The 26,809-nt window shown below is 36.4% G+C and overlaps 1 protein-coding gene across 3 annotated transcripts in view; it reads left to right on the forward strand.

Moving 5' to 3' along the window:
- UBE3D (ubiquitin protein ligase E3D) overlaps positions 1-11,546 on the forward strand; it is a gene marked incomplete at its 5' end in the record, with an annotated part of 63,018 nt that extends 51,472 nt beyond the window's left edge. For all 3 annotated transcript variants that reach the window (XM_084228548.1, XM_084228549.1, XM_084228550.1), the window contains one exon: positions 11,249-11,546. In XM_084228548.1, the coding sequence (XP_084084674.1) occupies positions 11,249-11,417 (169 nt within the window). In that variant the 3' untranslated portion in view covers positions 11,418-11,546. The remainder of the gene's footprint in view (positions 1-11,248) is intronic.
- Positions 11,547-26,809: the final 15,263 nt, after the last annotated feature.

Raw genomic sequence — 26,809 nt, forward strand, 5'->3', positions numbered from 1 at the left:
ATCACAGGGGGCGTCATTCCTCTCAGATTGGTTTCTACTTTGAGGTTCTATCATTAAAATCTAACCGATATTCAGAATTGGGTAAAGATTCCCGTCATTGACTCCAAGGACTGAGAAGCACCAATGATAATAGTCTTATAACCAGATAAAAATGACTGAAAATGATCTCTAAGTTGATTTTTAAGAATTTATTTAGCAAATTTATTTATTTATGGTTAATAAGCATTAACCATATTGCGAGGCGCCATGCTAGGTTCCAAGGCAATTTTAAAAAGCCATCTCCAGTGTTTCATTATTTGGACATAGAGGATTCTGTTCTGTTTTCAGTGATTCTCTCACCTTTTAAATACACGATGTCAGTCTTGATCTTCCCAAGTCTTGTAAGGGAGGTGATAAAATGTTAACATTGCTCTCTACTTATGTTCTCCTTATTCCAATTGATTTAGTTTCCAATTTTGTTGGAACTTTACTGCATCAACTTTAATTCTCTAGTATAGAGTCAAAATATATTGAAATGACCTCCTAAAAAAAGAAAAGAAAGGGAAAATAAATCACCTAGTACAAAATATGTTTTCACATCCTAGACTCTGAGGATAAAATGTGGTTAGATGTGTAATGTATCAGAACCTTAATGCTTTTTAAACATACGGATGAGTGCATTGTGTGTATATTTTGTATTTAAAATTGAGATTTTTGTTTGAACAGTGTCTTTCATTTGGTGTACTTCATGGTGATTTATCATAATAAGACTGCTCTAAATCATCTGAGATAGCAAGACACATAAATTTCAACAATAACTTCCCCAAGGCTAGAGAAGTCAGCAGGAGCTCAAACTGCTAGGTAGACATTTTTTTTTTTTCAAACTCATATGCAAGTGTAAAACTTTTATGAGACTGCTTTAACGAGGCCCTTTGGGATTTAGGGTTATTTATCTAAGCTCTTATTAAAAATGAAAACTTTTCTATGTTTAGCCCTGTAAAGCAAAACTGATCCTAACAGTACTGTAAGCTGGAAGAATGAATACCATCCTGCAGATTGACTCAAAAATAAAGTTAGGTGACTTTGAGGCTAGTTGCACTGACATTATGATAATGGAATAGTGACAGCAGAGCCAGTGACTCAAAGTATCCCTTAATTAAAAAAATTTGACTCAACTACAGTGGTAATTTACAGTCTGACATGACTTATTAAAATGACTTCAAGCCCCCAAGGCCTGTTTCACGGAGTAGTCCAGTGTCTCCACTGGAGTCGAGTTGCCCCAGGACAGGGTGCTTGGTACAAGGTCTGAGAACCTTTTCATTTTTGGCATCTGCATTTACTTGCAAAGTGTATCTTTGGCTTCTGCCCTCCCCACTGAGAAGTAGGGCATGAGAGAAAAGTTGTTTCTAAGATTAATGTGCCAAAATCATCCTGTACATAACTTAGCAGAAAAACTGGAGCTGCTGCAGGAAAAATTTTGTAATCTTAAAATGTGTTCAGCCTCTTTGTAGGTGTGTTCTGGTTTGATGAGTCTGGGTCCTGCGGTAAATCTATTCTGAGACAGACCCTGGGAGCTAGGATTTTAAATTATCTGTAATGCAGTAGTACAATTTTAGGTGTGAGGACATTATGAGGGAGGAAGCAAATGTTTCAAAATCAGGGTCAAGATCTTTTGCAGACTTTAAGAGTTTATCAGACTCAATTTAGGTTGGGTGTGTCCATTCCAGCTGGCAGAAATTTTAAAGTAAGGTGGGCAGATAAATGCATGAATGCATGGATAGAAAGGTTCCTTAGAGACAGAGACGAATGAAACAGTTTGTTTTTGCTAATGTCATTGTTGTTGAGTAAGTTTCTATGCTACAGTTAAATATAAAAAATTGGACAAACATATGTAAATTAAATCATGGTGACAAATGCAGACTTTTGAAGACATTTATAAAGTGACCAAAAAAAAAATATATTAGCTGGGGAACATTTTTGGATTATTTTTAAGGGTCTCACTTCAACTGTTAGCCATAATAGCTTTTAGCAGTTAATAACTGTTAACACTAATATAAGTCATTGGAAATAATATATCACTTAGTGGAGCCTGGGGACTGCTGAGTTACTACCTATATTTCACAGGGAGGGAAATGCTTCCAAGATAAGTGTAAAGCACACAGGTAATTTCTGAGGCAGGAAGTGCAGAACTACCAGCTGGCAATTATAGTCGAAGGAGACAGGGCAAACACCAAAAGAAAATGATGAAAGCAAAAATACTGGCTGAAGGTCAGAGGAGAGGCAGTATAAGTATAAAAATTTAAGCAGGGCAGAAAATGTCAAAATAACACAAGTTTAGGAACTTCTATTCTTAAAGAATCTACAGTTGCAAATGAGAGGAAGATTGTATGTACACTTGATTTTAGCTCTTAAACTTGAGCAGCTGTTTCAACGGTTGAGTTACTAGGCACTGTCAAGAATAGAATATTTTAATTTTGGTGAAACCCACCTGTTAAAACAGCTGTTTGGTCTGATTAATTTAAGTGACCCTGTTTGGGTTGCAATACATAATGTGCTCAGAGCACCTGCAGATTGGCTATTATTATGATTTTATTGGACATAACAAATATGTGAATGGACTTTAGATGGACTGTTAAGTTAGATACTGACTTTCTAAAAAAAAAAAATCACATTTCCTAGTTTGTTTTTACGATGTGCTAAGGCAAGCAATATGGACTTTTTCCTTGTTCCAAGTTTATGGAAATCACCTGAAATAATTTTACCTTACATTCCTTGGATGCCAGCTTTCTCCCTGGTACTTAAAAAAAAAAATACCAACTCTCCCTCTTAAATATAAGTAATATATGCCTGTTCAAGTCACCCTGTCTGTCATTCGTATTATTTATTTTGCATTCATTGTTTCTAAGTATCCTATTAATAACAACCACCAAATTTGTCAGTTTGTCGGCACAAACACACTTTTATTTTATAATAATTAATTTGTATTGAGGTAATGTTGGTTAACATTGCTGTTTGTATTTTAGAAGTATAGGGTTCCCCCTTCAGGTTTTGTTACCATAGCACTCCCACCACCAAAGCACCCACAGTCTAGCACCATAGTCCATTGTGAACTTGGTGTTCACCCCTCTCTCTTATCCTCCCTCACTGAATGCCTCAGTTTTCACTGGTAAGTTTTGAATTTGGCTTTAGCTGACCCTATTCTAATTCTCTATATTCCACTTAGAGGTGACACTGTCCAGTACTTGTCTTTCTCCTTCTGACATATTTCGCTTAGCATAATCTCTTCCAGTTTCATCCATGTTGTGCAAATGGCATGAGCTTAGTTTTTTGATTGCTATGTAGTATTCCATTGTGTATGTACACCACATCTTCTTAAAGCACTCATCTGTTTTTGGATACTTAGTTTTTTAACACAGTTTGGCTATTGTGAATAGCGCTACAGTGAACATGGTGGGGGTGAGGGTACACGTTTCCCTTAGAATTAGTGTTTTTGTATTCAGGTAGATAGCAAGAATGGAATTGCTGGGTTATGTGGTAGATCTGTTTTTAATCTTTTCAGAAGACTGGACCAGTCTACATTCCCACCAACAATGGAAGAGGGTTCCTTTTACTTCACATCACAGATGACTAGTACTTGCTGTTTTGGTCTTTTTAATATGGGCCATTCTTATAGGGGTGAGATGATATCTCATTGTGGTTTTGATTTATTTGCATTTTTCTGACAATAAGTGATCATGAACATTTTTTTATGTGCCTATTGGCCATCCATATGACTTAGAGAACTACCTGTATAACTCTTCTGTCCGTTTTTTTATTGGGTTATTTGTTTTCTTTTTGTTGAGTCTTTTGTGTATCTTTGGTATCAGCCCCTTGTCAGTATATTGTATATGAATATTTTCTCCCATCCATAGGGTGTCTTTTCATTTTGGCTACAGTTTCTTTCATTATGCCAAAGTTTTTTTTGTTTGTTTGATACAGTCCAATTGTTTATATTCTCTTTTTTCCTGTTGCTGTTAGAGACTTATCCACAGAGATGTTATAGAAGCTTATGTTGTTAAGTGTTTTGGCTATATTTTCTTCTATGTATTTTATAGTTTCAGATCTTACTTCCAAGCCTTTTATACATTCTGAGTTGATTTTTGTGTATTGTATAAGATAGTGACCTAGTTTCATTCTTTTGTTGTGGCTGTCCAGGTTTCCCAACACCATTTATTGAAGAGGCTTTCCTTGCTCCAATGTATAGTCTCGACTCCTTTTTCATATATTAACTGTCCCTTTTAGGTGTGGATTTATTTATGGACTCTCAATTCTATTCCGTTTGTCTCTTCTGTTTTGGTTCCAGTACCATGCTGTTTTAATTTCTATAACTTTATAGTATTGTTTGAAGTCTGGAAGTATGATGCTATCATTCTCCCTCTTGTTTGTTAGGATTGCTTTGGCTATTTGGGATCTTTTGAGGTTCAATATGAATTTCATTGTTTTTTGATCTATTTGAAGAATGCCATTAAAATTTTAATAGGGATTGCATTGAATCTGTATAATGGCTTGGGATGGTTGGCCATTTTAACTATGTTAATTTTTCTTATCCATCAGCAGGAATATCTTTCCATTTCTTTGTGTCTTCTATTTCTTTTAACAATGTCTTATACTTTTCTCTTTACAAATCATTCACCTCCTTTGTTTCGTTTATTCCTAGGGTGTTTTTTTTTTTTTTGGTGTGATTATAAATTGGAACATTTTCTTAATTTCTCTTCTATCTCATTGCTTATATAGGAAGGCAACTGATTATGTTTTGATTTTATAACCTGCTGCTTTGCTGAACTGATTTATTGTTTCAATTAGCTTTTTATTGATGTCTTTATGTTTCTCTATGTATATTATGTCATCAGCAAATAGTGATAGATTTACTTCATCTTTCTCAGTGTGGATTCCTTTTCCATCCTTCTCTTGTCTAATTGCTCTAGCTAGGACTTCTATTACTATGTTGAATAGTAGTAGTGATAGTGGACAACCTTGTATTTACCAGATCTTAGTGGAATAGATTCTCACTATTGAGAATGTTGTTAGCTACGGGTCTGGTCTATCATATATGGCTTTAATTATGTAAATATAAGTTCTCCATTCATCCCCAGTTTTTTGACAGTGTTCATTATAAATGAATGTTGAATCTTACCAAATGCTTCCTTAACATCTATTGATATGGCCATATGGTCTTTATCTTTCTTTTTGTTGATGTGGTGAATTTTGTTAATTGATTTTCATTTGTTGAACCACCCTTCTGTCCCTGGTATAAATTCATTTGATGATTAAAAGATTAAAGGATTAGAAGTGCACTTCTCAGCCTCTTTTTCAACTGATTTTCTCTGGTAATGGAATGTGGTAAAAATGTGAGCCAGGAGAACTCTTAAAAAACCTCTGAAAATCTGTTCTATGTGTTTATAGTTACTAACAGGCTAATACAAAGTTTTATAGAATGAATAAAAACATGGAATGGCTTTTAATATTTTATCAAAAATGGTAAATTAGAATCAGACTTTAACCTAAAAGCAATAAGTCTTACTCTGAAGTTCATGAATCTTGAAAACATTGCTAAGTGAAGGAAAAAAACCAGTAATGAGTATATATGAATTTTACATATAAATTTATATAAAAGAAGGGTGGGAAGTATTTTCATTGATTTATATTTTTGAATTTGCACCTTTAATGCATCTTGAATATAATTTTGAATATGGTATAAGATAGGTTTTTAACTTTATTTTCTTCCAAATACAACTTTGTGTACTTGAAATTTTCTCCAACAAAAGATAATGACAAGTCTCAAGGAATGACTGTTCTCTTTAGATGGATGTCTTCAAATTATTACATTCTGATGGTATCACTTTAGTTATCAAGCTACTGGCAGGCATGCTTATAAGGATTTACATTAAAAGTGTTGCCAGTTTACTTTCTATATTCTCAGTAATTGAAGTCTTGCAAAAACACCTGACATTTGTGTTAAAAAATCTTTTGTTATTTTTTTGGCACTAATTAATGCACTTCATTTTGAGCTGCATTGTTTGTATCTTATTTAAAGTGGAACCTTTTTCTTCATTGTTCATGATATATGGGAGAGATATCACCCTCACAAGCTTCTAGGTCTTACAGGCAAAATCTGATACAGCTTTCAGGATATATGTACTTAAATTCCTTCTCTTGAGAGTACCTTAATTAAAAGAGAATTGAAGAATAGTTTCATCAATGTGATTTTAAAAACTCAAATTTTCTTGTAATTTCAAAGAAATTCTGTTCATCCATTTATGAAATTTATAAGCAGTAATTGTTTTGTACATTTTCCATGTTTTATGAATTAGGACTTTTAAAATAGTTAAATATGAAGTTGTTAGTACTATTTTATCACAACAGATATACCAGTTCATTTTGTTGTTTCAGTTGTTTCAGATATACCAGTTTCATTTTGTTTTCATGATTTTAGCACTTCCTAAGCATTTTTAAAATTTTGATTGTATGTTTTTAAGTATTCTAACACTCATCTGTGGTCAGTTGTCTGTTTTGCTATTTTGAAAGCTTAAATGGATGGGTTTTACCATTGTTACAGCTTTTGATTGTATTTTAAAAATCTACAGGTAAGAACAATATTATGTTTCAACATCATTAATAGCTTGTTTGCTTTCTGAAGTCCTTCTTGGTCCGAAATGTCCAAATCAACTACTAAATATAAAAACCATGAGATTCAGTTAAATATTTCCATCTTGAATTCTCCTATACTGTATTATTTTTTCTTCTCTTTTCTGTATGTCAGACTCATTTGGAGTGTTTTGATTTTTGGAAGAGTGTTGTGGCATCTCTCTGTCATTTTCACTTATATTACATTAATGACCATATCACCTTTTCATTTTCCCAAGTTCTTTCTTGTATCGATTAGTGTTTGGTTCTTTCTTAGTTTCACCATTTTATATTAGAAGTGATAGAAAGTGACTCCCCAGTCCCTTCTCCTTGCCTCTTTAAAAATAGATAGGCCATAGTTGCTTCTCCAGAGAATTTTATCAGACATAAGTTTAGAAATAAGGATAGTGTGTCCTCTGCTTGCATTTTGGTCTCTTAGAGTAAGGTCACCTGGCTGACAGCTCTCGTCTCCTAGGAAAGCTTTTCCTCTCCCAGGATTTTAAAAATCACAGAAATAGGTTTCAATTGATGTTTAGTTTGTTGCTTTCTTTCTTTCTAGTTGATTTAAGTGACTTTACAGATTGAGGTCTAAGAGGATGTTCTTGCAGGAAATACCAGATATAGTCCAGATTCTGGATTACTATAATCCTGTTTCTAAAAATGTTTATCTCATTAACAGAAATTTATGTTGATATTTAGGTGATGGGTGGATAGTCTCTAATAGGGTATCCCCTCTGGCTTAATCAACACATGACCTAAATTCCACAAAATGAGTTTAGTAATTAAGATAAACTGAATTTTAAGCATGTCAAGACTCCATTTTTTCTTTCTTCTCTCTCATCTTTGTTTTGTTCGAACTAAAAATAAATATGAAAACATTAGCAGAAGTTTGGGGGAAGTTACTGCCACTTGTAACTTTCCAAAACTTTTCATGTATTCCTTTTTGTATGCATATACATGTAAATGCAGTGGTTAAACTAACATTTTATGTGATTAAAATTATATAGAGAAAATTTGTAAAACTTAACATTAGAAAAAATAAATCCTGGCACTTAAGAAAAAATATACTGTGGGAAAAGGAAGGACAAGCTGAATACCAGGAATTTGAACCATCTAGCTGGTTTGTCTAATTTCAAAAATAAGGCTCAAATTATTTTAAAATGATATATTCTATGATAGCTAAATCTTATTTTTAATTTTTTTTTTTTTTGCATACAAGAGCTGGGGTGTAGGTCAGAGGTAGGGGGTGTGAGAGGATTCATCAGAGACAGAGTGGGGAGCAGAACAGGCAGATCTACTAAAATACACTGCTGAGGGGGGGCAGTGGGTGAGACAGGAGAGGTCGGCTGTGCCATGTGGGTTAGCTCTGTGGTCAGAAATCAAACTAGTGTTGCATTGGCAGCCCATAGCTTCATAGTGCTGAGACTTGACCCATTGCACCACCTGGGAGGTCCTATGATAGCTAAATCTTACCTCATTTTTTGTCCTTGGGGTTTTCAACCTTGGGGATAGAACTTGTTAAAAAAATCAAATATGCCTTTGCCTTGTTTATTGTATAGTAAAATAAGAATGGGATTTAGATGGGAGAGGATCATGCTTGAGTTTCTTTTCCATCACTTAATACATGATCAAGAAAGCACTCTTCACCTTTTTGAATCTCAATAGGGGTAAAATGTGTTAAATTGCAACATTACTTTGAGGATTAAATTAAAAAAATTCTGAGGTTGTATTCACATACCATGCAGATATTTGTAATTACATAAAATTACAGATAACATGTAGAGCTAATTGTGTCTTTTCTTTATGACTGTATTTATCATTAGTGTGATGAATATCCTTTTCTGAATTTTAGTGGTTTGGATAGGTGGTATATGAATTCCAGAATCTTATCAGGAAGCTGGGCTTTTCCAAGAGTGCTTATTCAAAATCACTCACTGATGAGTGACAGAGCAGTGCAGTCGTATTTGAATTTCTATTTAACATATCACACCACAGCTACTTATTAGCATTCTGACTCTTTTGAGCATGTAAACATTCTTTTGCATGAGAAATCACATTATCACCATAACATTACATTTTGTTTCTGATTATAAAAATAACACTTGATAAATAAGAAAGCATATAGAAAAATTTAAAACCAGGTTATTATTGATATATATATAAATTTTTGTAAAAAACACATTTATTGGATTGATTCCTAATCCCTTTTCTTATCATATTAGCTATTTTCACTTAATATGACATGGGTATTTACTCATGTCCATCTTTGTTCCCTTTCTACTCCAATTGTATAATATTACTTCAGCTAAAATTACTTCTTGCACAAAAACAAAAATAATCTTAATTGTATTTCTTTTTACAAGTGGAAATGTTAACCTATAGAAGAAATGGGCATTAGCAGATGCAGTTACTAAGATCCTCCTAGGTTTAGCTTGGAGAGGATAATGATCCATGTTGTGTCCTAAGGAGTCAGGGTAGTGTAGTATGGAGATCACATGCTTTTAATTCAGGCCCACTTAAGTGAACCCTTGTCCTGTCACTCACTCACTGTATGATTTTGGACAATCACTTAACATCTCTGGCTTTGGTTTCCTCATCTCTAAAATAGGATGAAGCATGTCTGCCTTTCAGGGGTTGCTTTAGGATTGGAGACAACAGTTATAAAGTGTTTGATCCACTATCTAGTTATGCTAGACAAAGGACAAATAACAGAATTTGCCAAAGGTCTAAGACTTATAAAATTTAAGTGTACATTATGGGTAGCATGTAAAAACTTTAATAACCTAAGATAACTCTGCTCTAGAAGTATTTATTTGTACAATTTACTCTTTCCCCCTCCTCTTGTAAATATTACTGCCAAAAGATGAGTAGAAACTCATATTTTTTTAAAAAAGTGACACTTCAGAGATGTTCTCTACTCTGGCAGGACCCTGAATTGTGAGCTCCAGTTTTCCCCATGCAGTGTTCACTTCATCTTGGGACATCCTTCCGTAAGGTCTGCAGCGTGACAAGCCTGGCTTAGGTTTTAGGAATTCTGATAAGTCCCCAAGGGACACTCACAATCCAGGGAAGTATCGAGTAACCTTTTCTGCAGGAGATCCAATTCAGAAAAAGCAAAAACCTTTTTAGGTTTAAAAAAAAAAAAGTCAGAATGAATATAACCTTCTTGAGCCCTAGTGGGTGGTAGGGTGGAGGATATCAATTCTGAAAATTTAAACATACAAACATAAGTGAAAACATTAGTATTTCTTGTAGCCAGTAAAACGCTAATACCTGGGTGTGTCTGAGGAAAAACAGCACAGGGCAGCTTTCTAATCTGTATTTCCACATTAGGCTAGAAAATTAAAGGACCTGCAAGCCTTGGATGCATGTTTCTGATCTAAGATGAATCAGATACTGATATAGCCCAAATAAGGATACAAGTAAGATAATGGGGAGGGTGTGATATGATAGATGTGAGTTTGGTATGAGATGAGCAGTTAATCTTAGGAGAGAAACAGGAAGATTCCTCCAAGGAAAGGATAAATTAAGTGGGTGATGCAGGGAGAACAGAAGTTCACCAAGAAAGGAATCTTATGATTTGTGAGGATTTTCGAATAGGTGTCACAGGACGTAACAGCAATGCTTCACGGGCTGCTCTGGTTGCTGAAGGCAGCCCCTGACCAACCTTTCCCTTCAACAGAGAAGCTCTGCTTTTTTTTTATGTTATAAATGGTGGCATTTACAAGATTTTTTGATGAAAGGATTCTTATCATCTATCTTTAAGAAGTTTGAAAATCACTGAATAAGATGAAGCATGCCTGCCATTTAGAGCATATCTAACTCAGGAACCATTTCCACATCTGTAGACTAGAAATCAAAAAAAGGATAAACTCATGCCATTTGCAGTAACATGGATGGAACTTGAAGGGATTATGCTCAGTGTAATAAGTCAGAAGGAAAAAAAAATATCGGATGGTTTCACTTACAGGAGTAATATAGGAAGAGAAAATGATAACAACAACAAAAACCACACACAACAAAACAAAAATAAACAGACAACTATAAATCAGACACATCCTAGTGGGAAGGAGGAGGGAGAGGGATCAAAACAAGAGCAGGAAGAGCACAAGGCACTATGGTGATGGTGCACGGGTGAATGGGCAGGGGAAATTCCATGAGAAAAGAAAGCAAACATTGTTAGAATAAAAAATAAATTAATTACTTAAAAAAAATAGGGACAGGGGATAACAGTAATTGCATCTCGTAGCTCTCTGAGGGTTGAACAAACTGTGACACGTAGATCGGGACTTAGAACATAAGGATCGGTGGATGTGTTAGCTCTTATCATTCCTCGCACTATATCCCTCACAAATAAGGCTGCATCTTACATGACTTTTAAACTGTGTGTAGGAAAGAGCTGAAAAAATGGTATTGTCCATTGCTTTATACTCAAAACACTTAATAATGTCTTAGACATTAACTCTAGTTTGTAATATATTTCACTTCTATTTTTTATACATTGCATTTCCCTCCCACAACTGGAAGTTTTCTTTTTTACATCAGATTTCTTAAATAATTTTGATCAGATATATTTTTGATAATGAACATAATCAATGTGTTTCAGGCTTGCCAGCTCATGGGAAGGTGACATCAGTGTCCACTCTCTAACCCTGCCCTCTGCCACCTGCCTGGAGCTGCTGCTGATCTTATCAAAAAGTAATGCCTCTCTACCTCCATCCCTTCGCTATATGAATTCCTTTCAGGTAAGGAACAGCTCCTTTACCAGAGTGTGATTCTGCGGTTTGCTTCTAGCTGTGTTTTAAGGATTCTGACTTTCACAGGAGATAGCCCATGGAAACAGAGCTTCGATGATGATGATAATAGTGTAGTCACATGTGTTGTCTTCTCTGATCTTTTTAAAGAAATTAACAAATAGAGGTTCAAAACTGATTAGGCAGGTGCGTAATTGTGGGAGAACCCCTCTCTCTCTAACTCTAGGGTTTGTTCTCTTAACCTCCATCTTTTCCTGCCCCTGAGAGAAATGGCAAGGAAATCTGGCAAAGACACTTGTGAATGCCTCTTTCCCTTTCCCAGATTTACTCTAGAGCAAGGCTTTTCAACTATTTTTAGCAACAGTTTTGCTAATGTTAGTTTGCACTCAAATAGCCAAATGGATGTTTAACAGCGATGGTATCCTACCTACTCTTGGCATCTTTCCCTTTTCTCTTTAGTCCCTCTCTTATCACTTTCCCACTGCTCTGGATATTTATCTGTGCTCCTGAGAAAGGATATGGTAAGAGCAAATGTGGAATGACCATTTGAACAGCAAATGTGGGATGACCAACAGAAAGATTCTCTACCTGGTAGGCAGCCCATCGGTCACTGAGATGGCAAATGATAATTAAGCTCTGACCTTATAGCCTCTGATTGTAATTAAACATATCTGTGTGATTCTTAGCAATAGGAAGACATTCAAGAGCCCCTTGAGGAAGGTGTCAAGGCCACATATATTTGCTAAGAAATGATTAAATGCAGTCGGTTCTACTTCTGGAGTTTTGTGATAGATGTTACGATAACTTCTGGGTCAGTGTCTATTGCTTGGTGTACCTCTGTTACATGAAAACAAGACGTGGATTTTCCTGTGATTACAGCTCAGGGAACTAGTAAGAAAATAACTGCTCCAATCTAATTTGCATCCATGTTCTCCTGGTCATCTCTCACATTGATTGTCTGATTTTCTTCCTAATAGAAATTCCAGATTTTGGCCTTGTTCTGTCTGATTGTATTTTTCATTACTCTATTAGCAACTTCAGGTCTGGACTCTAAAGAGATGTTAGAGGACACTGTCTCCTTTCTGTGGGAGACAAAATAGAGATCTGGAGAAGCAGAGAGATTTGGCCAGGGAACATCTAGCATGTTAGAAACAGCAGATCTCATCAGGCTTTTGCCTGGGTAGCTCCATCTGCACCCAAATGCATCCCTCTCTAAAGTCCTGGAAGGTAGAGGGGATGTGATTGTAGGTGGAGGTAGCAGTATCTCTCTTGGAACATCCACATTATCTATTATTTTACAGTAATTTATAGTTATTTATTTGTATATTGCCCTAAACCAGAAATGATTTAAATTCTCTATATCAATCCATATGTCTTAAGTTTTGCTAATTGGATTGAACATTGAATAACACAGTTTTTATAGATCATAAATTTTTAATGGGGGGAGATACAAGAAATTTTATAGTAGTTATCTCTGCAGAGCAAGGCTACAAAAGTTATTTTTTATTTCACTTCCTCCAGTGCTGTTGGAAGTTTTTATATAATGGGCAAGTGGGGAGCATGGGCGATGACTCGACTTTGAGGATTTTCCAGCATGTTGAGAGAGATAGAAAAATCATCCATGTAGTATAAATTGAAAATTTTATCACAAAGTAGCCTCATCTCAAGTCTTAAAGATATTAAAGGTAAAAATAATCTAAACTGAATGTGGTAGATTTGAAAGAAGACCAATGAGTATTTCTTCTCTATGAGACAGAGGAGTTTGTTTTCTTTAAGGAGCTCAACTCAGGCTCATGTAAACACATGGATGTAAGCGCCTGGCTGGCGCTTGGCATTCATGTTCTCTTAGCACTTAATCTGGAGCTCTTAGAGGATGCTAATCTTCAAACATTTCCTTCTCTATCAGTAATTGTACTTCATCTGGCTCAGTCCATTTGCTGAATCTTATTGTCAAAGGCACACACATATCCCCAGTTCCAAAAGAACAGAGAAAGTTGGCACAACTTTGTGAATAATGTCTGCTAGAGAGATTTTGTCCCTGCTGTTACCCCTGGGAAGATGCATTCTTATCAGGAACGTGCCAGGAATCAACTTCCTGATTCAGGGCTTCACTCCTAGATAAGGATCAGTGGAGGAGAGAGTGTCTCAGAATTAGAAAGAGATACTCTGCTTTTTCATCTTGATAACCCCTACTTAATCATGTAGTACAGTGGCAAGGAATGGGGCTGCTAATTTTGCCCATAGTGGGGATTAATTTTTTTCAATTGAAAACTCACTTTAATGCTTTAAAAAAAAAAAAAAAAAGAGCTGCATTGGCAAGAATTTTAAAATAGTAGAATGACACTTGTTAAAGATACCATCTTTTCCATTTCCAATTCTCTTGCTTTCCAGGTGGAGTCAGTTGCTGGGAGCAATGCTACTTTTTTTCTGTTAAAATGTTATTTTAGGTTCCTGAGGATAATGGCTCTCCTGTTTGAGCTATTCTCACTGCTAACTGCCAAAAGGAAGGTTTTATCTTATTAATTAGCACTATTAACATATATGAAATTCTAACTTCTTAAATTATAGTATGCCATTTCTCTCAGACCTATAGAGATATCTTTTGGTGATTTTGTTAAAATTTTAACTTCCATTCTGTTATAGTATGTTAATATCCCTAGTGTGATTCTGAACAAACAGAATGTGGGATTTGGTTGGAAGTCTCTGATGGATTGCTAAGCACATACTGTAGCTGTTATCGAAGCTCAAGAAGAATGGACTTAGCATGTCATTCCTGCTTAAAATTCTTGCATGACTTCAGCAGTTATGAAAATAAAACCCAATAACCTTTTCATGGCCAACAAGGCCTGACAACATTGAGACCTTCCTCCCTTTCTGGCATCATCTCTTCTTTCCTTCTCACTCTGCTCAAGCCACACTGACCTCTATTTCTTGTTCCTTATCACAGTCAGCTGGTTCTGGCTGTGGGTCTCTGCACTGTCTCTTCTCCCTGCCAGCAGGAGAACACTCTGGACCAGACCTCTGTGTGTCTGGCCCTTTTTCCTTTGAGATTTCAGTCACGGTGTCCCCTGGTGTCAGGCCTAACCTGACCCCTTCACTGAGTTTCCCTCTTCTCATCACCGTTATTTTATAACCTCATCTTGTTTTATTTTATTTAATTTATTTTGCATTTGCCATTGCATTTACTATGATTTGTTCTCGTTTTTAAAATTTATTTATTGTTAACTAAGGTAACATTGAGGTATCCCCATCAGGAGTTAACACCACGGTGCATTTACCACCAACTCATCCATAACCACCACCACACACCATTAGGCTTCCCTACCTCCCTGTTCCTCCCCCTCGCTGCCCTCCTGCCCCCTTGGTGTTTCAGTTCTGTAGTCAGCAATCAAGCTTTATTTTTTCAGATAGCTGAAACTATCTGTCCATTAATTTAGTTACTTTATATTCCACATATTAGTGATTCCATCAGTTATTTATCTTTCTCCTTCTGACTTATTTCAGTTGGCATTCTCCTTTCAAGCTCCATCCATGTTGTTACAAATGACATGGGTTCTTCTTTTTTGATTGCTAGTAGTATACCACTGTGTATATATACCCCATCTTCTTGACCTACTCATCTGTTCTGGGGCACTTAGATTATTTCCATAGTTTAGCTTATAGTAAATAGTGCTGCAATAAACATGGGACCTTGTTCTATTTTTTATAGCACTTCTCATTATTTATGTATTTGTCTTTTTACCCTCTACTGACAGGTTAAATAGGGATATCTGTTTTTGTTCAATATTGCACCAGTTTAACTTAGAATATTGGTTGGATATAGGATTTTTTTTTTAAAGATTTATTTATTTATACAAGCACTGGGGTACAGGCCAGAGGTGCCGGAGGGTGAGAGAATTCACCTGTACTTAACACAGTCACGATGACTGAAGTAAACTGAATTGGCATGAAGAAGTTTGTATTTTCTCTTTTACTGTTTGTTTCTTCTACCATGATTTCTCCCCTTTACGCTGAGATGTTCTGAGAATCCATATGTTAATTACCTCTCTGTAAGTCATGTTTCCATATTTGGTGTAAACACCTACTAACCTAGTGTCTCCCAGTCTCTGGGTTCCACCTTCTCCAAGGAACATGTGACCTCTGTAGTGTGTTCTCCTCACAGCAAGCCCGGTGTGGTAAGACAATGGCTCACCCTGCCGTAGGACACTCAAGGGCTAATCTTAGATCTGCCACCCATTGAACTCAGGATCCTGGTCTACTTCGGGAACCTCTACTGGTCCTAGTTTCTTTATCTGGGAATGAGGGGAGTGGGTTAAGTTGTAAAGTTCCTTTTAAAGTAGGTGCAGGCAAGTATTGTGTCTGATCTCAGCTGTTCCTAATTATTCACCCAGGCTGGGTAATACAACTTTTCCATAAAAGGACTAGGTTATTTCTTTTGAGCATCTTGAAAGTGTTTAACTGAAGAAAAACATAGATAAAGACGTACTACATAGATTTTTTTTTTTTTCTCAGCAAGAGAGTGGAATCAATGTCTCAAGCCTTTCCTAACAGCACAAAGATGGGTCAGGAATGATGGGGTTAGAGAGCTGTCTGGTCCTTGGCTCCTCTGCCTGCTAGACTCTGATCATTCCCTCATGTGGATGCTGGCGTAGGGAAAACACTGTCAGGTAGGCTGTACGTTCAAGAAAAGGAAGCAGAAGAAACTGAATGTTCTCTGGACAGCCCTAGATTTCTCTGCTTCCCTCTTCCCTGTCCCTCTCTACTCTCTACCCTCCCTCTAGTGTCTTCCAGTTTTGGTTTCAGCCATTTGTTTTTGACTCTGGATCCTACTCCATGTGTAAACATTTGTGGCTCAGGAATTTTCCAGTGGGTTTGCATTTCCTTTATCTTATTTGTGAGACACAAAGAAAGTTTTTTAAAAATCGAGCCTTTTCTCTTACCTGAGTTATAAGCAAGAGGACTTGGTTCTTTTCCACACACTGAGCATGGCTGTGTTCATTCAAGAGGCTTCCTGGCAGTGGGTCTTGCAAAGGAGGCTTAAGATTCATGTCTTCTTTAAGAAGTAAAGTGGGGGCCTCCCCTGGTGGCGCAGCGGATGAGTGCTGGGCTGCGAAGCTGCCCACAACCTCTGCAGCGCAGGTTCAGTCCTGGCCAGCCAGGGAGGGCCCCACATGGCGCGACAGACCTCTCCTGCCTCGCCCGCTGCTCCCCTCAGCAGTGTATTTCATCAGTATGCCTGTTCTGTTCCCCACTCTGTCTCTGGTGAATTCTCTCACCCTCCTGCGCTTCTGACTGTACCCAGTGCTTTTATAAATAAATAAATAAATCTAAAAAAAAAGAAGCAAAGTGGTATCGAGATTGAAATGACTGAGCCCGTTTCTTTCATAGAAGAAAGCATTGTGTTACTCACAGGGCTTTTCTGACTGGAGGGGAAAACAACAGCCTAGGAAGGATGCCAGCTTTCAAGGAAATGAGGGATTGGAAGGTGAAACTGTCCTAAGCCTTGAATGAGCCTGGTGAGTCTCCTAGTAGACTGATTGCTTCAGCAATATGAGAAAATGTGTTGCAGCATTAGGTCAAAGGAAGTATGGAAGAAGGAAGAAGAATGAAGTTATTTTTATTTCCTCTGGTTCTCGCTCTTTGCACCTGTTTTGTGCCAAAGGCAGGGTGGAGGCGTGGGGAACCCTGACATGGAGGTGGGAGAAAGCTTTAGGTTCTGGTCATCGCTCATATGACACCTGCGACCAGTCTGACTGGGCACACATCACTTACCTATCTAAATCCCAGTTTTCTCATTCCTCTAGCTCAAAAATCTAAGTGTCCTAAATTGAAGGATTACTAGAAGTGTGAGAACTTGTGAATTAAGCTAGCGGAAGAAGAAATGCTAGTGTCCAGTCTAAGGTTAGCATCCCTTTAAAGATCAGCTCTCTGCATCTTTATAGATTAGAAGCTGGAATGAGATTGCAGAGGCTTCATTATGTCAAAGCAACAGGCCAGTTCTGTTATAATAACTTCAAACAATACACCAGAGGCCATCTTGTATTCTACATATTAATCAAACTGCCTTAAATTATTGAAAGCGCACTGCCAAATACATAAAACCGTAGCTGGAGCCATAGAAAAACTGGCCCGGTTAAATTACCATGATGTTTGACGTAATTGGATTTTGTCTGCCATTGTACTTGGAAGAGTGTATGCTTTTTGGTTGTCATACTTTTTATTTTCTATGATTTCTTATCCTCTTGTTTCGATAGCTTTTTCCATCATCTTTTAGCAGTTAATGCTTAAATTTTTTTTTGTATTTCTCTTTTATTTTTTAAGATTTATTTATTTATGCATACAATAACTGGGGTATAGGCCAGAGATGTGGGAGGTGAGAGCATTCACCAGAGACAGAGTGGGGAGCAGAACACGTAGATTGACTGAAATACACTGCTGAGGGGAGAAGTGGGCGAGACCGGAGAGGTTTGCTGCACCGTGTGGGTAGCTCCCTGGCTGGCCGTGCTACAGAGGCTGTGGATAGCTTCATAGCTTCATAGTGTTTAACCCCTTGTGCCACCAGGGAGGTCCTTAAGATCTTAACTATATAAAATATAAGGATTTCTAGTGAAAACAGAATTGTTCTGTGACTTTACCTTTTTCTTTACCTTTCTTTCAGGCAAGAACTGCCTTTATTTTTAAAATTATTTTACATCATTGTTCATTTATAAACAATAGTTGCTTCCCCACCCCAAAGGAGTAGTCCCCATAGAATTTCCTTCACCATTGCACCCATGCACCATCACCTCAGTCCCCTGTGCTCCACCCTCCCTCCCTCCCTCTGATCCCTCGCGCTCCTTCTCCCCTGCAGGATGTCTCTGGTTTATAATTGTCTGTTTTTGTTTTGGTGTGTTTTGTATTGTTACTGTTTTTTTACCCCGATGTCTTATTTGGTTCTCCTATATTCCTCCTCAAAGTGAAACCATCCAATATTGCAGCACTATTTATAATAGGTAAAACCTGGAAACAACCCAAATGTCCAAAAATAGATGACTGGATCAAGAAGATGTGGTATATATACACAATGGAATATTACTCAGCAATCAAAAAAGATAAACTCATGCCATTCACAGCAACATGGATGGAGCTAGATGTAATTATGCTCAGTGAAATAAGTCAGAAGGAAAAAGAACCACCTTACTTAAACTGCTTACTAAGCACATATCTTGCCCTCATCCTACATCTGCCCCATTATTATCAGCTACTGTTTTTGTTTGTTTTATTTAAAAATGATAGATCAGTTATTTTAAGTATTTTAACATTCATTACATGCATGTAAATTGTGCTTTTTTTCCTCCTTGCATACCACATCCTTTAACATCCCTTACATTGACAGTTTCAATAAACTGTCTTTCTGTGTCCAAAATTGTTTTAATTTTGTTTGTGGTCTTGAATGATGGCTAAGCTAGGTACAGAATTCTGGGCCCCTTTTCAGTTTGAAGAACCATCACTTAATGACTTTTGCCCTCTGTTTCTGCTAAGACAGCTGTTATAAGATTGCTATTCATCTGGAGATCATCCATCTCTTTTCTCCTTCTAGTCATTAAGATTTTATCTTTGCTCTAGATATACTTTAGTTTTACAGTGATGTCTAGGTGTGGATTTTTTAGTTTTTATTCTACTTATAAAGGCAAGGTGTGGCTATTTTTACAATTAATAATGTAATCATTACCACATTTTACCACGATTGTGTATCTTTGAACCAAATTGTGTATCTTTGAACCATGGATGCGAGCATGATGAGGGAGTGTAATACCTTAGGTCATAATAGAATTAAATATCCCCCAATTTTCAGTTGTATGCTAAATGTTGTCAGCAGTTCTGGTCACAAATTACAGAGTGATTTCTAGAGGCAAATGGATTTTGGCGCTGTTTGTACTCTTAGAGCTGTGTGAAATGAAAAGGAAATTGTGTTTAATGACAGTAGAGCTAGCTCAACCATTTCCTGGATTTTTCAATTTTTCTTCATTCTGTTCTTTCTTTTTTAACCCAGTGATGTTATTCAGAACATAACTTGCTATTTGGCATTCAGCTGCATTTAAATATCTACTTAAACTAAAACGGTCTGGGTATACAAGAGTTTATTAAATTTTGTCTTACAGTAGGTTATTATTTTCAATTAGCAGTGTTGGAGGCTTGGAGAGTCTTACTATGCAGATGATACTTTTTATAAGTTTTGTAAGCAGTTTGTTTATATTCTCCCATCTCTCCACTAGAGCCCCAAAGTAGACATCATTAGGTGTCAAGAATCAGTGAGAGAAGCCACAGCCTGAGTATGATGCTGAATGCACAAATTTAAGTTTTCTTCTATACGTTACTACATTCTTGGTGACAGTCAACTTGAGCCCTGCTTTTCTTCTTTAACTGGCTGTTTGTTTAAATTGAAAATTTGATGCTTCTTTTCTCCATCCTCTGGTGTATTGCCTAGAACCTAAAAATGCCCTATACATATTTCCAAGTAGCAGAAAACAATGGCAGTTAATGTAGTAATCAATCTCCCAAACTGAAAACAGTAGCTTCCCAACTATGAAAATTCTACACAAAAACACACTTTTTTCATTATTTGGGGACAGAGCATGCCAAAACTACAAAATAACTGTGAGTAAACAGAGAAAAATCAAGTCCTCTTTTCCTTATATTTCTACCTTCTGTCCCACTTTCACTTTGTCACAAGGCTTTTGGACAAGACAACATCCAAAAATACTGCAGAGCAAGGCTAGCAAAGGTGCCTAAGAGTGATTTGAAATGACTACCGGAAAGATTAAATCTAGCCTAAATTTTAAATGCTAGAAAAATATTCAAGCAGATCAAAGCATGCAGTATAGGGGAGAGATATAAAGTATGTGATTTAAAAGCTTAGATGCCATTTAAAAAGACAGATACAATTTAAAGGGACAGGCATGATTGAAAAGGACAGGCACCACCTAATGGGCAGTCTTTCAAAAGTATAGCTTGTGGGAGAGGGAAAAAAAGCAAAAGAAAAGGCATGCTTTTTATCAATTAGATGAAGAAGAAGAAAAGGGAAATTGAGAGTTCTGGGAGAAAAAGAGAATCAATTAATCAGAGGGCTCATAGCCCCTTTCCCATCACCAACAAAAAACTTACTGACAGAAAAACCCACCAAACTACGTGAACTTTGCTAGACTGACAGAAAAGGGAAACTTTTAAAACAGAATTTTTAAAAAATGCTCCAATATCATAACAGTGAACAAAAAGAAAGTAAGGTCAGTAAAAAAATTTTTGTAGAAAGTTAGGGGGGAAAAAATCACAAACATCAAGTATGGAAAATTTTCCTCTCAGAAGCACCATGAAGCAAAAGAAAACTGTTAAGTGCACACTCCAAAGAGAATTAAGGACTTGCAAACAAACATTTGAAGATATGGAAAACCAGCCTGAATCAGAAATGCAAAAGGGACAAAAACCATGATAAATACAAAAGGAGTGGGTTGAACTCAGAAAAGAAATAGAAGGAAAAGACACAATTATCTCAAAAATGAAAAATAAAGTGCCCAAGTGAAAATAAAAGTCTAGTAAAAATTTAATGAGGCTTGAAGAAAGACAGAAAAATAAACAAGAAAAATGAAAATGACATAAGAAGTTAAAAGGGCCTGAAGGGGAAGCAAATTTTTACCTCTACCTTCTTAGATTTTTTTCATTTTGTCCTGAAGAATAAACTGATGTAAGACAGATTAACAAAAGAGTATATACATTCATGTAACATTTGTGAGTCAAGAGCCCTCATAAAGGAGCTGGAGTCAAAGAAATGGAGGAACGTACATAGTTTCTATGTAGTTTGTACAAAGAAGGGCAATTGTGGAAACCTAAACTGTGTGTAGAGTCTAAAAGAAGATGATTATTTTAATAAGATCTGTTTGTATAGAATTGTCTCAGTATCAGTTTCTTGTCCTCAGTGATAAGAATGTAAATCTCCTTTCACAAAGGAATTTTATCTCCTGCTTTTAAGGAAAAGAAGGACCCTCAGAGTGTTTTTACTGCATTTGTAGTTTTTCAAGTGCCTTTAACTCAAAATTATCTTTTTTGTCAAAGTGGCATATTTTGAGGTGGTATGTTCTGCCACCCATATTCAGGTTCAAGAGAAATATTGGCAATGAAGGATAGGGGAAAAAAAGAGTCATTTTATAAAATTATCAGGTCCCCTGAAAAACATATAGTACAGAACTGATATTAAAATTATAATTCAAAAAAGAAACATTACAGAAATAGAAAAAAAGAACCCTGAATCTATACATTTGTGAAAATTTTCCAGAGTAGAAAAAGACCTAAACCGAAACAACCAACTCTGTTATACTTCTATAACAATAGTATTAAGGTAGCAGAGATGCAAACCAAGTCACCGCACTCATTGTAACCCACTTCACTACTAAAATGTGTCATACCATATGTGATAAGATAGCATACATGATGTGAGGTTGAGGTGCAATATTTAAATCACAATAATTAATCTCTTTTTTTGGTCTGATCACTGTGTATTTCAAAGTTTTTAAGTTAGTTGGTTGCATGAACTTGCTTTCTGAGGGATGGAAGGGCAAATGGAAAACATTGAAGAAATAATTGTTGGTTATCTTAACCCTAAAGACATTCAGGTCTACACATTAAGGTTCAAAGTTTAACTGGTGATGTTAAGAAGCTAGAATCTTGAGGAAACCAAAAATCTTGAGAGCTTTATAGAAAGCTCTTATCTAGTTAAGAAAGGTTAGCAAAAATTATGTTTTCTGAAAAAGCAGTTAAGTGATCCTTTCTTCCAAAAATGCTTAGTTCCTTGATGAGAGAAACAATTCCATTAGGTGCAGGTTTATCTCTTTTGGATCTGATTAGGGCCTAGGGCCATGCAGGGCAAACAAGACTATTGCAAAGCTACTCCTCGGAGTCCTTAAGTAGAATGCATTGGTTTGTGGAGTAAGTGTACTTTTGACATTGACCCAAAGAAAAATTTATTGCTGCTATCATTCTGGTGGTGCCAGTTTTTCAGCCTCTGATTTTTATCATAAAACAAATAACAGTCATAGTCTCATTAATTTGATTGCCATGTGTTTGGAATTATGTTTGAAATTATGCATAATAGTTGGTGAAATACAGTGTTTGTATTCACTTATATGTAAAATAGGGATAGGATTAGTTATGCAAGCTTTTGTTATAATAGTGTTTCCATAAGAAAATCAAATTCATATTACATCACCTAATTTACAGCTCGTTGTTCCCCCAAGAATATAATCTACCATATGTACAAAGACTGCTGCTACTTGGATTCCCATGGATATCTTTATCCAGCATTTTATCAGAAGGGAAATTGCCTTATGCATAATCTGAAATAATTGAAATAATTGGAAGTATGAGAGCCAACATTTAGAAGCTCCCTTGTGCTTCCTTATTCTGCAAAATAAAATTATCACTGACTGCATTTATATTTTAAAACTTGAGCTGACTTGGTAAATGAATCGTGTTTTCTAAACGTGCAAAGGGGCTAATAGAAGGAGGTTGGTATCCTAAAGCAGGTGTTAAAAGAACTTTTTAAGCTTCCCAATACATTTGCAAATTTACCATGATGAAGTGGCAATTTGCAATATAGAGCTGATTACAGAAATCAGGATATATTGGAATTGTATTTTTTAAATTCTTCATACTATTTCCTGTTCTTCTATTTTTTATGATACATAGAACATCATTAATGGTGTTCTCAGCTGTCCCTGAGAGAATTGTAGGTTTATTTCTTTTTGAGTATTTGATATGAATTAGCTTAAAAAAGAAAGTTATTCTTATGTTTAACTCCCAGGATCCATTTTAGCAAATTTTGCATTTTTTACCCATTTTTTGCATGTATTCCACTCCATTTCTACATTCAAGTTTAGAAATCAATGAAGTGAAGTGTGAAGTCTGAGAAAGAGCTAGGGAAAAGCAAGCTGAGATTTCCTTCTTTAGGGAATGTTTTAAAGTGTCATCATTATAGGCTGTACTTGGGGAAGTGGGGGAGTCAACTATAAGATTCAAGACTCTGGAGTCAGAAATATATGGCGATGTTCTACCATGTACTTACCAGTTGTGTGATCTTGGGAATGTTTCCCACCTGTAAATGAAAATTTAGTCTTTAGGAGGAACAAAGTAAAGGGCCAACCATTGAAGTACTAGCTATCTAATATTTTTATAATTTTGTGGGACAAGCTGACATTAATTCTGCACTTACCATCATTCCTCATATTCTCAGAGTCCTTTGAAATAACAGAAGCTATTCTGGCAAGTTTGAACAAAAGCAGAATTTATTAATGAATAATGAACAGTGCAGAAACCCAGCCATTTGTTTTAGGGAACATATAACTATGTCACTTAAAAGGTGGCTACGCTGCTGCCCTCAGAAAACAGCAATATTTCCCTGCCTCCATGGTCACCACAAGGTGAAGTTTTCATTGTCCAGTTACTTGCTTCCAAGGCTGTCCCAGGCAGGGCTCTGGCTGGTGGAGCTTGGCCACACTGTGCTGCCCTGGCTTCATAGCAGACTCGGGAAAGAGTAACCAATAAAGAAATTCCCCAGACATTTCAGAGGTGTGGGCGGGAAGGAAATAGACATTACTCCAGGGACATTTTTATTTCAATAGATTGACTCCTAAAGGCAAAAGGTATATCCAAATTAAAAGGAAGGTGGCTTTGGTTTATTATTCCCTCTTCAAATCATATATTTTATTTTTAAAATAGACTTTGTATTCAGACATACTGTGTCACTTGCACTATTATTATTCAAAGTTTAGTCCTTATGTATATATAGGGCATTTTTAATTTGGTAGACCATCTATACAGAACTTAACCAATTAAACCTAGAGGATAAAAATCCATAATCCTTATCCCCAAGCCTGTGCTGGTTTTTATCATGAGTGTCATCTCTAGCTGACCTGTGTCGTCTGCATTGGAAATACTGAAATTCTTTTCTCCCCCCCTAATATGGGAATCTGCCTTTCTAATACATTTTCCTTTAGTCAGCAATCTCTTTCCTAGTAACCCGAGATTTATGTCACTAAACTAGATCTCTGTTGAGATAATGAGTATGCTAAATCTGAGGTGTACTGTGATTAACTAGAAGGAGTCCTTTGGGGGGGGGATTCTTCTTCATTTTAAAACAACTACATGATTGTTTGAAATTTAAGAGCTAAAAGGAAAATAAATTTCCCCAAGCTTCAGCCTTCAGAGTTAGCATTTCAGCATTACAGTATTTCCTGTATGCCTGGTTGGTTCAGGGGTTTGGCAGAGCAGGTGCTAAGAGAGAGCAGTTTATTTTTATTTATTTATTTATTTATTTATTTATTGGTGGGACCCTCGCCGTGGCCGGGGATCGAACTGGTGCTGCAGAGGCTGCGGGCAGCCTCGCAACCCAGCGCTCAACAGCTGTGCCAACAGGGGAGGCCAGAGAGAGCAGTTAAAAAAAAAATTGAATCATTTTGTATATAATTTTAAATGTTACTTTCTTCATTTGTGTCATAAAAATTCCCATATTTAATAATAACAGCTAATATTTATTGTCTTGATTGTGTGGTAGTTGTTATTCTCAGCAAATTTAGATATACTAACTCATTTAATCTCAAAAGTCACTAACAGAATTACTATTATTGTCTACCATTGTTATAAGAAGAAACTGAGTTACGAAAATATTTTAAAAGGTGTCCATGTTCACAAAAGTAGTGATAGAGGTGGGATTCAAATCTAGATCTTGCACCAATCTGTGGCTTTTAACCATTATGCTATTGACTTTCACAATATTCAAACACGATTTATAAGATCTATATATTTACTCATAAATACTATTGATTTTGTTTTTTCCCGTCAGTGCTTTGCTTTTGTGAACAGTTTTCCTGACCATTAATGTAATTTGCAAGCGTAATATTTAATAATCACCTGTATGACTTTTGTATGAATCCTGAGGCTTTTTCCTTTGATCCTGGTGGTATCTCATCAAGCCTTCTGTAAATATCGTGAGTGCTGACTTGGACTTGCTGCTGTATGTTCAACTATAGTGATTGCTGCAAAGCTCAGCTGCCACTTAATATAATAGGTTTGACCATCTTTGTGAGAATAAGCCCAGGCATAAGCCCCACTAGCCAGGAGATGTCATTAGAGTCAAGAATGTAGAAGAGACTGTACAAGTTGATAACACTGATGCTTTGGGAAGGACCTTGTGAGCAGGTGTTGTTAGGTGCACATCTTCAAAGTTCATCAGAAATACTATGACCTTACCTGGTGCTGTGGGCATAGCTTTGGAGACAAATATCACTGAGATTTTTATCAATTCATACTCGTGACATACCGAACTATTCGAGACAAGCCTGGATACAGGAGACCAAGTTTGGCAGAAGTTTGTCTTCTAACATTTGTACCAGATACATTACAGAGGGTCATGTATAGTCACAACGCAGTTGAATAATTTGTGACTCGTTCTAAGTGGCCTCACAGGTGATTTTTATTTTTACTGCTGTGCATCTTGTCAAGCCTCTCAGCATCTAATAGCGGCTCAGTGAATAATTTTTAATGAATGAGAGAAATATATTTAATGACTTCTGTTTGGGGATTTGAGTATTTTTCTCCCCCCCTTCTTTGTTTTATATGCTAATTTTGCATATGAAGGAAGAAAATAGCTTCTTTTCACTGCTTGGTCTATTTTAAAATGCCAGCTATGCCGTGAGGGTATGATCATCATCTTACAAAGAGTATTAGAAAGGTTTGATTTTTTTTTTTTTACATTTTATTCTAACTAGACTTTTACAACACAAAATTTTTTTCTGCATTTAATCTGTTAATATGGTGAATTACCTGAAATAATTTTCAAATGTTAAACTCACATTCATTTTTTTATTTTTTAAAGATTTATTTATTTATTTATACGAACACTGGGTACAGTCAGAAGCGTGGGAGGGTGAGAAAATTCACCAGAGCCAGAGCAGGGAACAGAACAGGCAGACTGACGAAGAAGTACACTGCTGAGGGGAGTAGTGGGTGGCAGGAGAGGTATGCATGCCCTCGCCAGGGGCTGGGGAGCAAACCTGTGCTGCAGCGGCTGTGGGCAGCTTTGCAGCCCAGCGCCCAACCGCTGCGCCACCAGGAGAGGCCCTAAACTCACATTCTTGAGGTAGACTCAACTTTGTCTTGATCTAACATTTGCTCCTATTTTGTTTAGGATCTACATTTATATCTAGAGGTTAGATAAGCTTGTAATTTTTCCCATTTATACTGTCCCTTGAGTTTCTAGTGTCAAAGTTTTGTTCTGAGAGCTCTGACTTGGAGAGAGTTCCTTTTTTTTTCTGTTTCTGGAAGAAAGCTTTTTTTCTGTTTCATATAAGAGTGAAATTACCCTTTTGGTAAAATCGGTTTCATTAATT

This window comes from Talpa europaea (genome assembly GCF_964194135.1).
Source record: "Talpa europaea genome assembly, chromosome: 2".
Taxonomy (NCBI): domain Eukaryota; kingdom Metazoa; phylum Chordata; class Mammalia; order Eulipotyphla; family Talpidae; genus Talpa; species Talpa europaea.